Here is a 15762-nt window from a genome sequence, read left to right on the forward strand (position 1 = left end):
AGGGCTTCCCAGGCACTAGTGGTAAAGAACCCCCCTACCAGTGCAGGAGACGTGAGAGACGAGGGTCGGGAAGATCCCCTGGAGGAGGGCATGGCAACCCATTCCAGTGTTCTTGCCTGGAGAATCCCATGGCAAGCTACGGCCCAAAGGGTCCCATAAAGTGAGATATGACTGAAGCTACTGAGCATGCACACATGCATACTCGAAGCCATAGATCTGTCTGTCTTTGGGTTTTATCTCTTATTTGGGTGGCAAAAAATCTAATTCACCTAGGCGTGTGTGCACACACACTTGCACACCTGTGTTCTGTCATGCAGTACTAGCGCTTGCTGCCAGCTGAGGCTTGACAGGCGGTTCAGAGCATCAGTTAGAAAGGCTGAGATCAGAGCCCTTTGGTTCTTGTCTGTGATGAGGGTCCTGTCACTGTAGTTTCCCCCGCTGAGGAGCAGAGTGGAAATCCGCGTGTGTGCTGTGGGGTTCCGCCTGCTTCTGGCCCTGTGGCAGGCAGCAGAGAGGCAAGCAGGAGCCGTCTGCTCCTGTCACCACCTTCCCCACCCTCCTCTCCCTGCTCCAGTACTCAATTCACTCTTTCCTTTTTTTCCCATCTGAGAGTCTTTTTTCCCTATAGATGAGCAGTGATTCAATCGGGGCATCTCAGCCTGATTACTGTAGCTGGCAGAGTGCATCCGCCTGTCCCCAACTTGACCCGTGACTACACACACCCCTGTCCTTTTCCTTCCCTTTGGTGGTTTAAAGGTTGGCGGGCAATGTGTCCTGGACACACACAGATAGCCCAGGGAAGTTGCTCGAAAAAGACGGCATATGGGGCAGACACAGAAAAACAAGAAATTTGAAAAGCTGAAATTTTTAGATTTTGAAGAAATGTGTTGAAGGTTGTCTAGTTGCTAAGTTGTGTCTGGCTCTTTGCAACCCCAAGGTCTGTAGCCCACCAGGCTCCTCTTTCCATGGATTTCCCAGGCAAGAACACTAGAGTGGGTGGCCATTCCCTTCTCAGGTAATCTTCCCAACCCAGGGATCGAACCATCTCCTGCATTGGCAGGTGGATTCTTTACCATCTGAGCCTCCAGGGGAGCTGGGTTAAGGTGCCATCGCATAATAATAAAAGGGGAAAGTTGGCATTTAAATAACTTAAAGAGAAAACGAGTGACGTTTTAAAGCTACAAATAGAGTGGTTTGTGAGCCAGCCTTAGGTAGGTACCAGTGAACCAGTGAAGTTGCTCACTCGTGTCCAACTCTTTGCAATCCCATGGACTGTAGCCTACCAGGCTCCTCCATCCATGGAATTTTCCATGCAAGAGTACTGGAGGGGGTTGCCATTTCGTTCTCCAGGGGATCTTCCTGACCCAGGAATCGAACTGAGGTCTCCCACATTGCAGGCAGACACTTTACCATTTGAGCTACCACTGGTAGCTCAAGTGAAATATTAAACATGCATGCACTCCAGGTCATTTCAGTCATGTTCGACTCTTTGCAACCCCAAAGACTGTAGCCTGCTAGGCTCCTCTGTCCATGGGATTCTCCAGGCAAGAATGTTGGAGTGGGTTGACACGCCCTCCTCCAGGTGATCTTCCCAGCCCAGGGAGAACTCGAGTCTCTTATGTCTCCTGCATTGGTAGGCAGGTTCTTTACAACTCTGCTCAAATGGTTTTATTGTACTTAGACCAGAACCCTGTGCTCCTGGCTTCACACCTCCCTTCTGTCCAGAGTTTTGTTGAAATGTGTCAGTGCTGCCCCTTCATGCAGAGTTACAATTATTTGATACACATTTGAGGAAAAGTAAAAGTAGATGATGCTGACGTTAATGTTAAATCCCCAAACTGAGTATATACGACTTTTAAGTAAATCAGTCTCTTAATTTAGCTAAATGTTGAGAAGCTCTTTGATCATTCTGATAGTATTACTATTAAATGCTTTTGGGGGTTGGTGGCTTTTTTATCAACAAACTTATCACATATACCTTCTATATGGGGTATTTTGTTACAGATTGGGGATTCTATTTAGATGATAAAAATGTTTTTTGATTCATAGAAAGCGATTTCCAGAGTGGAAATCCCCTAGGTCACTCGTTGAGAGCTCACTCAGATTGGTTGAGTAATGGTTTGGGGTGGTTTTTTTTTACATGCTCGTGAGTGAAGCCATTGGAATTGTGGTTCTGGAGAGATACTGAAAGGGAATGTTTGGAAGGTGTCATCAGAGCTGGGTTCTTGTGTTTTTGCTTCCCCGTCTGTCCTTCTAAATATTGATTTATTTATTTTTGTTTGGGGCTGTGCTTGGTCTTTGTTGCTGTGGATGGGCTTTCTCTAGTTGCAGCGTGCGGGCTTCTCATTGAGGTGGCTTCTCTTGCTACGGAGCACCAGCTCTCGGACAGGTAGGCTTCAGTAGTTGCTGCAGGTGGGCCCACTGGTTGTAGTTCCCGGGCTCTAGAATGCAGGCTCAATAGTGGTGGCACATGGGGCTAGTTGCCCCACAGATGTGGGATCTTCCCAGATTAGGGATCGAACTGGTGTCCCCTGCATTGCAAGGTGGGTTCTTAACCACTGGACCACGAGGGAAGCCCCCCATCTTTTATAGCTCCTGCAATGCCCTAGCAACTGCCACACCTGCTCACAGCCCAGCTCAGACCCTGCTTCCTCCCCACTAACAGAGTGTCTCAGTACAAAGGACGCCTGCTTCTCTTCAGTGGAGCTTTTCCTATATAAATCTCCTACATGGATTTCTCTCCTCTCCCCCATCTTCTTCTAGAGAGACACATCCCTTCTCGTGGCCCTCACACGCCAAGCCTGAGTCACAGCAGCAGGCAGGCAGGCTTTGAAGGAATGAGTGAGTGATATTTAGGGAAGGGGTAGGGATTAGAGCGTGGGAGCCAGGCAGTCCAGATCTTGGTGCTTCTCGCACCTGACCTGTGGCTCGTGATTCGAGGAAGAACGGCTACTTTGATGAAGCACCCCCTTACCGTAGCTTTGTAGCAAAGAGTAGAATATGTCAAGCTGTATGTCAGCCCCACTTCCACCCTTTGCTGGGCCGCTCCATGGCCTTGTGCTATGGATGATAATGATTATCCCCATTTTACAGAAAAGGTAATCGAGGCACGAGAGACAGCTTCTTAAGGTCCCGTAACTAACGTGGTGAAGCTTGGGTATGGTTCCTGCCTCTTTGCTCTCCAGCTTCTCATAGTCTGTTTTTGCTGATTAAATTATATCTGGCAGTTGCTTGGTGCAGAATAAATGCTAAATGAACAGTAACTAAACACAGATTATATTGATCAGCCCAAACTTGTGAGAGCACCATGGGGCCTTGACGCTTAGTTACGTCACTCCCAGCATCAGGAACCTCCCACACTGGCTTCCAGAATCGTCCCCTCCTGATGCAGTGTCTGGAATAGAATGTAATTGGCACCACCTGCCTCAACTGATCCAGTGTCTGTTAGTTCTCCTTACATGTGATTCCTCGAGAAAAAAAAAAAAATAACTCCCCTCCCCCCTTGGATCAGAGTTGAGGCCAGAAGACATGAGAGCGCTGACTGGAGCACCCAGATCCTAGCCTGGGCACAGCCGGGCAGTTGGATGGCTGTGTGACGGTGCTCTCACCCTCGGGCCTGCCTGGCCCTCGTAGCCCACCTGCCTCCTTGTCCTTGCTCTCAATGGACCTGTCATTCTTCCAGCATCATCTGTAAGCCCCTGACCTTCTCCCAACTCGCCCTTCCCTCTGATTTTTCCAGGCTGGATAGGATGAGAAGCCACTGCAGGAAGTGAAGGAGGGTGAAGGTGGTTTTCAAAGCCTGGGGGACACAAGGCAGGAGGAAGTGGCATAGAATTGGAACTCAAGGAGAGATTGCTAAATGCTGAGTTAAACTTTTCGGGCTGCGGTTTTTTCTCTGCTGAGCAATTATTAAACACCTTGAGTAACAACCATCTTCCATTTCCTCAAAATCTTTGCCAGTCCTTTTGCATAGTTCTTTTGAAACATAAATCTCTGTCGCTCTTGTTATTGGCAGATATAAATTGTTATTTTGATGGTGTTCATGATGACCCATGTGAACACACTGATTCTCTTACTATGTATCCTTTTATTTTCTTAGGGAAAGGAATTCAGTAAGCGGGCCAATAAGTGGCCTCCCCCACTAAGGTCAATAATGTTCCTGATCTTTTGAGTGCATCTTAAGACCTTCGGTGATAGCAGCTAGAATCAGGGAAGGAGGTAGAGTCTGGGTGGCAGGATGTGAGAAGTCACTACTAAGGGAGGGAGCCACTGGGAGAGGAGGGCCTGGTGGGGGTGGGGGGAGATCCTGTTTGAGGGACATTGCTCGCCAGGACAGGGGTGTCAGAGAAACCTGGTCAGATTTGGAAGCACAGCTTCGTGGTGAGGCACTGCCTCTTCCCGGGGCTGTTTGTCACGAGTGAGTGATTGCAGTACAGATGTGATGTTGGCCAACCCCAAACAGAGACTGGGAGGAGCCCCTGACAGCACCTGTAGTTCTCACGTGGGGCACCATTCCTCCTGAAACTGGAGGCTGGCAGCAGAAACACCGGCCAGCAGATCGTAGTTCAGGTGCTGTTGACATACAGCTCCTGTTGCAGGAGTGGGCCCACTGAGGTAGGCTTGTTTGTTTTCTAATTGTTCACCTTGACATTTGTTTAACTTAAGCAGGGTTACTTAAAAAAAAAAGTCTTCTCATTAGGAATTGACCATCAGCTCTCCTCACTTGCTTTCTCTGTGTTTTCTGTTTCAGTTGCTGATATGTGTTCAAGATGAGTGGGATGGGAGAAAACACCCCTGACCCATCCAGGGCAGAGACGCGGAAGCGCAAGGAATGTCCTGACCAGCTCGGACCCAGGTGAGACTCTCACCACGCACACCTGAGCCTTGGATTTGAGGTTTTATCGTATCTGTTTCACACTTGATTCACATGCTCTCTTTGGTTTTTCTCCTTAACTGTCAAGCCTTTGGATACATATTATTTAACTTGTATTTTAGATATGCTGATCGGTTGCAGACTTTATTCTTACAAGTAGAGGCAAGCTCCATATTTCCTCTAGGTTCCCTGTGTACTCTGACTCTTAAAACCAGTTTATTCTACATAATCTTGAATGTTTCACATTTTTACTCCTTTTTGCTTTTAGAATGTCAAAAAGACAAGAGATCCCATAGTAAAAAGGTTTGCTGCTAAGAAGTACCAGCTTTTTTTTTTTCTTCCTTTTCTCTTTCTTTCCTTCTAAGAAATGAAATGTTAAATCCTGTTGCTTTTGAGTTGATTACAAAGACTGAGGATCTTCAGTGAATAAAACAAATAATTTTTTAAAACAAGTTTCATGTTATATATTATGGGTGGAAGTATGGGTTGTTATGACCTCTATATGGGGTAATATCACAGTATCTGTTAAAATTATAAATGCATATCCTCTTTGAACTTGCAGTTCCATTTCTAGGAATTTTCCAATGATATATGTTGACACATGCAAAATGACTTATATATGAGGTTGCTCATTGCAACACAGATTATAAACACAAAAGATTAGAAAAACCCTAAACATTTGTAGGGAGCTATGTAAATAGTTGTGACACTTCCACACACAATATAGCTCTGAAAAAGAGTGAGGACACTCTTTATGGGTTGATATTTAGCAATTTCTTAAGAATATTGTTACAGAGGAAAAGCAAGATTCAGAAAATGTGTATAGTATCCTACCATTTCTGTAGAAAAAGAAAATAAGAATCTGTATGGTTTTAGGGTAATTAGGAGACACAAGAGTTGTTACCTATTGGGGGGAATAAGGACTAGGGAACAGAGGTAGAAGAGAGACTTCACTCTTTTGATGATTTAAATCATGTAAATACTTTTAACATTTAAACAGCCACTTGTATTCAATGGCCAATAGAAAGACTGGGTGAGGAATACCAGGGAAGAGCACTGGGAGCAGGAGACAGAGCAGAAAGCCTTTTTCCCATCTAGTTGCCAAGCAAAATAAGCAGATTGAATGGCCACTGAGCACACTACAGCCCGTCCCCAGCTCCTGTGTGCACCCTCTGGATTCCGTGGCCCTCCCTGGCCAGCCTCAGCCTGTCTGCCAAACTGCCTTCACAGCCCATGGTCCTGGCCAAGGAGGCGGGTGGTAAATAGAGCCTCTTCTCTTCCAGTGTTCTGCTGGTTCTAGGGGTGTGCATGGCTCCCACCACCCCTGTTCCCCCTTCTCACCCGTGTGTCATTTAGTTGGGATCTTTGGGGGCTGGGGTGATGGAGGGAGGTGGAAGGGGTAGAAGGATCCAGAATTGGAATTTGGCTCTTTAGTGCATGGCAGCCATGGCCTTCCTTTCTCCAGACTTAAGAAAATAGAAGCCAGGAGTGAAAATGAGACTTAGCAAAACCCAGTTCTGGTCACTGAGTGATCTTGGACAATCATGCAATCACTATAAAATAGAGAAACTGTGTTCTGTCTTAGGTTTATTAGTTGATGAAGATAATGCTAATATGTAAATGCAAGCATATGAATCTCTATTACAAATTACAAAGTTTTATAGATTGGTATTACATACAAATAATTATATATTAAGAACATAGCAAGCTGCTACTCTGAACAGTGTACTTTTCTTATTTATTGTATTGTTAGAATGTCATCCAGTGGACTCTGTGCTGTATTTGAGAAAAAAAAAATAACACCCTGTAATTATCAAAGGGAACTTCTAAGTTTGCTCTTTCATCAAATTCAGATGAGAAGATCTTGCCAATTTTTATTTTTCCCCTCCCTTCCATTAACGTTTTAAAACTCAAGTTGAACTTGGACCATTTGTTTACTTTTTGCATGTCATTCAGCTGAACAGTTAACAGAGACCCTGGGTCAGTTTCACTTTTGTTTCTAGCTGCACTGTGGTTTTTTAAACATTATCTTAAAAGACCGTTGGGTTTAATTATTAACATCCTAAAGAAGTGTATGAAATGATGAAGATTTATTTTCATTATTTTGCCGTGAAGTTTATTCACTCCTGTTATAACTAGTTTAACTTCCCTTTCTTAATCTTAAATTTTTTATAAGCATGAGCTCCTTTCCCTTTCTAAAACTCTTATTTATTTAATAATAGATTTGATGCCTGTTTGTACCAAGTGTCACTTTAAGCACAGTGTTGGGCAGATCATCCTTGTCATTATGAAGCATACAGTCAAGTGGGAGACATTAAACACATTGAACAAATGATTGCATAAGGGAATTTGTAATTACCAATTGGGACAAGGTTGACTTAAAGACAAACAAAGAAAAATGCAACATCTGGGGAAAATTCAGGATTTAACTTTTGTTTGCTGTCTGTATTCGGATGTAGTTAACATTCTTATCTTTTTCATAATAGCCCCAAAAGGAGCACCGAGAAACGTAACCGTGAACAGGAAAATAAATATATCGAAGAACTTGCAGAGCTGATTTTTGCTAATTTTAATGACATAGACAACTTTAACTTCAAACCTGACAAATGTGCAATCTTAAAAGAAACTGTGAAGCAAATTCGTCAGATCAAAGAACAAGGTAAGAGGGCCAAATGAATCCTTTGGAGAGTTGAGTTGCTTTCTGTTTCTCCATGTGTGAGAAATCCCTTCAGAGTCCCTTTAATCCATTTCTTAGGCTTAAATTATTGATGAGAAGATGATGTCACAGTGCAAGATGAATGCAGGTATCACTTGCAGTGGTTTATAAATAGCCTCTGTATAAACTTCAGCAATCCCCTAAAGATGGAGGGGGCCAAGGTGAGGCAGGGTGATGTAACTTTTCATCTAGTAAAACTCAATTAGGTGCCCACTGATCCCACACCACCTTGGTATTTTCATAGCTCACAGAGCGAGTGACTGTCAGAATTTGCAAGTGAGAAGCCAGGCAAGGATGGAAACCAGAAGTAAGAAAGTGAGCCACCTCTTGTTTCAGCTCGTCAGCATGTTTAAGTCTGAACCTCAACTGGCCACGCCACTAAATTAGAGTTTCATATCCCGAATGACAAGAGATTTGAAAGGCTCAACCTCGAGACAGAACTCTTTTGTGAAGTTGAAACACAGAACATGACAGCTTTCTTCCTGGGCTTTTCTTGTCTTTCTTTTTTTTTTTTTCTCTTTAGCTCATTTTCTGCCTCTTTCCTTTGATATTTTTGCCTGTAGAAAAAAATTCAAGAAGATAGTATTTTAAAAATCACATCTGACTTTGTAGTGCCAAAAAAAATTGTATTAGGCAAGTACGAACAGCATCTTAGCGCCCAGGGCCAATATATGCTCACGAAGTGTTCATACACTGCCTTCCTTTGGGGCCAGGGAGATAGTTACCTCCTGTCATCTGTTTTTGAATGCATCCTCTTGGAGTTCATATTGGGTTGTTTTTTTAATCTGCTTTTTATATAACATTTAAAAGAGGCAGATTTTAGAAAAATAATGTCTTGTTTCTACACGTGAGCTTGCAGCTTTGCCTGCTGCCCTTCATCATAAAATCCTAATTGTTTGCATATTTTCATCATAACATTTTCCATTTTCATACAGATAATATTGAGCTAAGTTTTATATATATAAATTATATATGTAATTTTACAAGTATAGTTCTGTCTTCTAAGAACTGAAACACATACACATAGCATCCACAAGACAGATTCTGATAGCAGCCCACTCTAAAAATGAATATTTCCCGGTTTCTCATCAAAATTGTATCATCGTAATGTTCAGCTTTCACAGAGAGGCTATTCAATGCCTGCCTTAGTCGCCTTAATTTCTTTCTTCTTCTTTTTCTTTTAAGATTCACTAGTTATCAACAACCTCAGTTTCATCTCAGTTTGGTACAAGCAAATGGATAAAATCATAGTCCCAAAATTTTCTAGGAGAAATAACTGGTTCAAGGTTACAGTGCTCTGAAGTTGCCACATTTCTAGATGCTGATATCATCACAGTGGGGAAATCACTAAGCTTCTTGTTTTATGTTTCTGGAGATTTTGAATGGTTCATTTTTACAAACATCAGATTTTTAGGTAAAACTTCCACACTTTAAAACAGTTACATATGTATGTGTTTTACTATCAAGGTCTTGCACAAGGTTTTACAGTTTTGCAAAACCTTGGTATTCCCCCCTTCAAACCATAAAACACGTTCAGATGTGTCACGCTGGGACTCTGCCATACTTTCACTGTGGGTGTAATCATAAAGCCGCATACCACAACCACCCAAGAAGCAGCAACAATAAACGCCCTGTCACGTCTCCCTCTTACAATAATGTTCCCATTAATTTGAAAAGTAACGTGTTTTGAAAAGGAAAAGCAGAAGTTAAAACCCCAACGAAAAGTCCAGGCATACTTTTCACTTCTCGACCAGTCTGATATTTTAAGACTATTGCTAGTTTAATAAATTGTTTTTTAGAAAGAGCAGGGACCTTAGAATCAGACCAGGTGGAAGCTAGGCATGAATCCTGGTTCTGTCCCTTACAAACTTTTTGAACCTGAGCAAATTATTTTCACTCTCTGCGACTCAGTTTCCTCATATAGAATTTGGGGATCACAGCCTCTAGGTTGCATGGTTGTTGAAGAAATAAGGAGCTGTGTAAACATTCCCAGCAAGTACTTGTCACAGTATTTAGTGCATATTCAGTAGACATCTTTCCCACATTCAGAAGAAAGGCATCTTTTTTCCTTCGTGTGTGCTGTGTGCTGAGGCACTCAGTTGTGTCCAACTCTTTGCCACCCTGGACTGTAACCCATCAGGCTTCTCTGTCCATGGGATTCTTTAGGCATGAATACTGGAGTGGGTAGCCATTTCCTTCTCCAGAGGATCTTCCGAACCCAGGGGTTGAACCCACGTCTCATGTCTCCTGCATTAGCAGGCAGGTTCTTTACCACTAGTGTCACCTGGGAAACCCCTTTTTTCCTTCATCTATGCTCAAATCTCATACCGTGAGCTCTTCCTTTTCAGATGGAAGGAGGAGGGAAAAGGTGGGGACATGGTTGTGCCTGCCCTCCCCTACAGGGTCATTTGAAGAAAGTCACATTTTTCTGGGGCCAGAGAACTCAGCATAGCCTCCGCTGACCAGAGGTGGACACTCTGTGTGGCTCTGTGCCACCACCTTGATTTTTCTCAGGAGCTGGCAGCCAGCAAATGTTCAAAAGCAGCATGAAGGACAGAGTGGAACCCTTCCTTCTCTCTGTGCGCTTCCACCCGCCCAGCTACCAGTCAGTGTGAATAGACTCCAACCATCATCTTTACCGCATCATCCAGACTTCATTTGTATTCCTGTCACAGGTGGTAGCGTGAATAAAACCCTCGCTGTTCTGAGGGGTTAAGCCGTGTTGTATGAGACTCACGCTCAAGGCTACACAGTCTGGAAGACGGGCTCCCATAAAAGAAACCCACCCCAGTCCAAAGCTTAGGCAGCTCGGCCCGGCCGGCTGGGGTCTTTCACTCAAGTCTGCTTGGCCATCAGCTGCTCCTCCCCATTCCACAAGCTTGGGAATAAAGGCAGAAAATGAAAGATAATGGCCCAAAGGATGGGGATTTGGAGGGGGGGTTACCAGCTACCTAAATAAGTTATCCTCCCTTGTCTGAAGCGCTTTCTGAGCCCCAGGTTTGGTAGACGCTAGCTCTACAAGAGCATCATGCGGCTGTACACCTCATAGCAGCAGACCAAGCACACAGAGTCTGCACTTGAACCATGACCCCTGCTTTTGAATACTGAAGCGGGATATTTCTTCCTATGTGGTATACTAGTAAATGGTGAAAATCTGTGGCCATAACTTACAAAGAATAGTCATAAGTAGTAAGTTATCTTTTTTCCCTAACTGGGAAGACTAATACTGCTTCTGTTTCACAGAAAAATACGAATGATTTAATTTTGGATGACTGGGTCCAATTTCACACTCCTTAGCTAGAAGCTTAAATTTAAAATTTTCTATGGAAAATACTCAGTGACTCATGTAACTCTTAAAAAAGTAGAATTGAAGCATAAAGTGACCAAAACAAGAGGGAAGTTCTAATAATTGATACATTTCCACTGCCCTCTTTAAGTGAAGTGAACGTCACTCAATCGAGTCCAACTCTTTGTGACCTCATGGATTCTAGCCTGCTGGGCTCCTCTGTCCATGGAATTCTCCAGGCAAGAATACTGGAGTGGGTAGCTGTTCCCTCCACCAGGGAGTCTTCCTGAACCAGGGATCAAACCTGGGTGTCCTGCATTGCAGCAGATTCTGCATTGCAGTCTGAGCCATCAGGGAAGGGCTTTTAAGGTAGTATCTCCTCTATTACTCCTACATAGCCACATTTTTTCTTATTTTTCTAAAATAATAATCTAAATTGAATTGTATTATTTGGAAGACATTTGTCCTTTTATTTAAAGCCATTTTAGTGCATATATTTGAATATAGGATGTGATATATTTATCAGTCTGTGGAGAAACTTGTTTTACCCTTTTATTATTTTTCTGAATGTCAGTCAGTTCAGTTCAGTTGCTCAGTTGTGTCCGACTCTTTGCGACCCCATGAATTGTAGCACACCAGGCCTCCCTGTCCATCACCAACTCCTGGAGTTCACTCAGACTCACGTCCATCAAGTCAGTGATGCCATCCAGCCATCTCATCCTCTGTCATCCCCTTCTCCTGCCCCCAATCCCTCCCAGCATCAGGGACTTTTCCAATGAGTCAACTCTTCGCATGAGGTGGCCAAAGTACTGGAGTTTCAGCTTTAGCATCATTCCTTCCAAAGAAATCCCAGGGCTGATCTCCTTCAGAATGGACTGGTTGGATCTCCTTGCAGTCCAAGGGACTCTCAAGAGTCTTCTCCAACACCACAGTTCTGAATGTAGATAGCAATAAAAATAAAAAGTATATTTCAAAAATTTCCATTTGTACAGGCTTAGTTTGGGGGGCAAATTCCCTGTTGAATCAGGCAACCTGTTAAAAGATCATTCTGGTTTCTCACTGTGATTATTCTAATGATTTAATTTTGATTATAGTATGAGAGCACTGGGATTACGGATTGCTTCATACATGTAAACGTCCCCTACAATTGAGCATAGCATAAAAAATGAGTATTTTAAGAGAGAGTGAGGGGCAGTGGTGTGCTGAAGTCAACTGGTGTCAACCATCAAGAGCCAGTTGTTAAACTTTAAGAATTTTATAAACCAGTTAATAAACACAACCATTATTGAAAATTGTTTAGACTTAATAATTAAATTACATATTAAAAAAAAGGTAAGTAAGATTAAAACTCATTTCCTAATTATTGTACTACATTTTACTATTACCTCTTCTCTAGAGGCCCTTGTCTCATGGGATAAGACACATGATAGAAATATAATACTAGACAGTGGTGGTCACTGCAAATCTCTAATTAGCATCTAATATTTTTACATTAAATATACATAAAAATATTGTCCAACTCATCGGAAAAGTCACAGACTGACAAACAATTGGATTTCTGTGTTTAATATCTTGACCGTGTATTTTCATGATTTCACTTTTGTGTTATTCTTTAACCTAAGTGAAAATTTCAAGCAACATTTGTGTCAGAACTCTATCCATTCATCAGTGGTAATCATAAGATAGCTATAAGACAAGAGTTTGGCAAAAGTCAACAAACATTCTGTTAGAATCATTTGGCTCTATGGAATTTGCAACAGAGGGTGTCATATATTTTATTATCACTTGTAAATTATATACTCCACATCCTTTGTACTAGTAAAATTCATAATAAACATTCTGATGCTTACTACTTTCCCCCCAAGGAGCTGGTTTTAAGCATTTCCCAGTGTACCACTGGTGGGTGTAAGGGTGTGCAGGTTGTATTCTAAATGTAGGTGAGTCAAATTCATAAGCTCATTATATAAAAATTCAAGGAAATAGTAATAGAAACAGCCTAATTCTAGCATGTAAAAGTAAAATGTAGAGCCTATTGAAGTTATATTTTCCCTTTCAGTCTTCTTTTTCCCCATGTTAAATACATGAAGACCTTGTGATGGAAATTTAATTATTCAGAGCTGACGCCTAGGTGTGAACTAATAGCTGTCACCAGGCAGAGTAAGCAGAAGGGCTCTGATATAAGATCCCTTCCAGGGCTGGGATATCTGTGAATCAGACTTTGGGGTGGTGCTCCCAGGCATTGCTTATGTTCCCTGTGATGAAACCCTAGGGTGACGGTAGAGTCACCTGTTGCCCTGGAGAGATAGGCGAGTGAACTCTGCGTCCCTCGGGTGTGCCCTCGTATATACCATCCTACTGAAATCAGTGTCGTGGATTGCCGGCAAGGATTGATGATGGTGCTAATCTTTGATCAGTTAGAGAATGAATAGGAGACCTAGACTTAAAAAACATGTATCTTCTAAGTTAAAAAAAAAATGGTGGCCCCTTATACACTACATATAGTTTAAATTTCAACTGTCAACTTTTTTTATCCTATTTCTTTTAAAAATGCTGCTAATGATTAAATGGCCAAAGCCAGCCAGCCAGCCAGACATAAAAGTGGGCCAACAGAGTAGACTGTGTCATAGTCCAGGGCGAGCACCAAATCCAGCTGGCAGAATAAGTTCATCAATATAATAAGCTCATTAAGAGCTTGAGGTGTATTTAAAATTAGATGAACCCAGTCTCCCTCTTTACCACTGTGGAACTATGTCTAAATTCCCTAACATCCCTGGGCCTTTACTTTTAATCTGTAGAAAGGGGATGATAATGTCCACTGTACATTAGTCTTATGAACTCTGTTCAGTGTGTTTATAAAGGATCTAATCTTGTGCTTGGCAGATAGAGAGATTTCCTCAACAGTAGTCACTACTCTTCTCACCTGGAGAAGGGAAAGGCTACCCACTCCAGTATTCTGGCCTGGAGAATTCCACGGACTGGACTTGGCATCCTCATCCAAATGAATCTTGGCTTTCTCGCTAAGGACTCAGTATTGATAAAGACGCAAGTTGTTTTCAGATGTTTTCTCTATTACAGATTTAAGCCTTCATACTATTACTGACAATGTTGGTGCTTTTTGTTTTATCACAGATACTTTAAACAGACCTTTCGAAGCTATCTATTCAGAGACAAAGCTCAGAGATATGATACCTGGGGATTCCCTGATGGTCTAGTGGTGAGGATTCGGTGTTCTCACTGCCAGGGCCCAGGTTCCATCCCTTGTTAAGATCCCACAAGCTCTGCAACCTGCCCGAAAAAAAAAAGAAAAACAAAATCTAGTGCTTGCTGTGACCCTGTCTGCACCCCTTCCCAGGCTCTGTTGCCCCTGCTGCACCATGTGGGCTCCCCTCCTATCCCTGTTACCTGAGTGGCAGTTTCAAGCATCTTGTTTTAAGGAGAACTAAAGAGGGCAAGAATCTTAGCAGTTTTCATTTCCTCCTCATTTACTTCAACACAGGAACAAATCCAGCCCTAACTTACTCTTGAAGACTTGAAACTGTTACAGGTCTCCATGCATCCAGAAAGGAAGGAATTTTATTTCCTTGTTTGAGAATACCCCTAGGATCAACAATATATCCTTGATATTACAGTTCCTTAATGAAGATAAAATATTTTTCCACTGTGTGTGCATGCTAAGTTGCTTCAGTTGTGTCTGACTTTTTCGCTGTGGACTGTAGCCCACCAGTCTCCTCCATCTCTGGGATTCTCTGGGCAAGAATACTGGAGTGAGTTGCCATTTCCTCCTCCAGGGATTTTTCCACTGATCTGCATATAATTCACTTTCAGAATTTCATGTGGATTAATGGCTCATACTATGAGTGAAATCCTTAAAATTAGTGAGCTGACTGGAATTCTTGCTTTCATTCCTCATAGGAGCTCCTTGGTTTGGGTTTTTTTTTTTTCTCCCCCCTAAGTATATGGAAGTTTTTTTTTATATTTAACAGCTTTCAGATGAAAAGGATTTAAATAATTCAGTGTGCTCTAATGCTTTAGGATTTTAACAATTTATGACATGAGCTCTCATTTCAAGACTTAAACTGGCTTCCACACACGAATAGAAGACAGGCGTCTCTTGTTTTCTTGCTCACCTTGCGCTGTTAGGAAGAGAAATTCTGACACTACACTGTGTGTGTTGATTTCATTCCAGAACAAACATCTACTCCATAAAATTTTTACTGAGTAAATACTATATGCAGGAGATAATGTTATTCATTAATGGGGAATCCCACAGTCGATAAGTACCTGGTTCTTTTCCTTGGGTCTTTCACTCGTTTGGAGGGAAATCAGCTTGTACACAAGCAGCTGTGGGCCCCAAAGGGACAGCAGGAGTTAGTTGTGTGCACTGACATGGGTGGAGGCCTCAAGGAGGACAGCAAAGTAGACATGGGCCTCTCTGTAAGATTTAATAGACGAGAGAGTGGGAATTGGGGAAAGGAGAGAAGCTTTCCAACAGGGAGCAGAGCAAAGCCATGCTCGAAGCCCTGTGTGGCCGCGGGTGTGTGCAGTGTTGGACAGTTTGCCTACAGAAAGATGGATTAAAGCACTTGATTGCATTTGAGCTGAAAAGGGCGGGTCAGGGCCAAATGGGACAGTCAGCACAGGGCCAGAAGCACTTTTATAATTTGGAGAAAGTGACGTAAAACGAGAAACTCCTAACCAACTCCAGCAGAATTCTGTTGATGTCGCCTACTGTGGTCTTCAGACACTAGAGATACCCTGTTCTAGGAAGAGAAGCTTTTCTTTAACATGGTTAAACATATTTTTAAAGTTTTTGTTAAATTTGTTACAATCTTGCTTCTGTTTTATGTTTTGGTTTTTTGGTCTTGAGGCATGTAGACTAGTTCCCTG

General features: G+C 42.6%; 1 protein-coding gene across 8 annotated transcripts in view; it reads left to right on the forward strand.

Annotated features, from left to right (window-relative positions):
• The window catches only part of NCOA2 (nuclear receptor coactivator 2), a 286486-nt gene that overhangs the window by 185391 nt on the left and 85333 nt on the right, over window positions 1-15762 (forward strand). For all 8 annotated transcript variants that reach the window (XM_070382281.1, XM_070382289.1, XM_070382286.1 and 5 more), the window contains 2 exons: window positions 4751-4855; window positions 7360-7532. In XM_070382281.1, coding sequence (XP_070238382.1) covers window positions 4770-4855; window positions 7360-7532 — 259 coding nt within the window. In that variant the 5' untranslated portion in view covers window positions 4751-4769. The remainder of the gene's footprint in view (window positions 1-4750; window positions 4856-7359; window positions 7533-15762) is intronic.

The sequence above is a fragment of the Bos mutus genome, chromosome 14, assembly GCF_027580195.1.
Source record: "Bos mutus isolate GX-2022 chromosome 14, NWIPB_WYAK_1.1, whole genome shotgun sequence".
NCBI lineage: Eukaryota > Metazoa > Chordata > Mammalia > Artiodactyla > Bovidae > Bos > Bos mutus.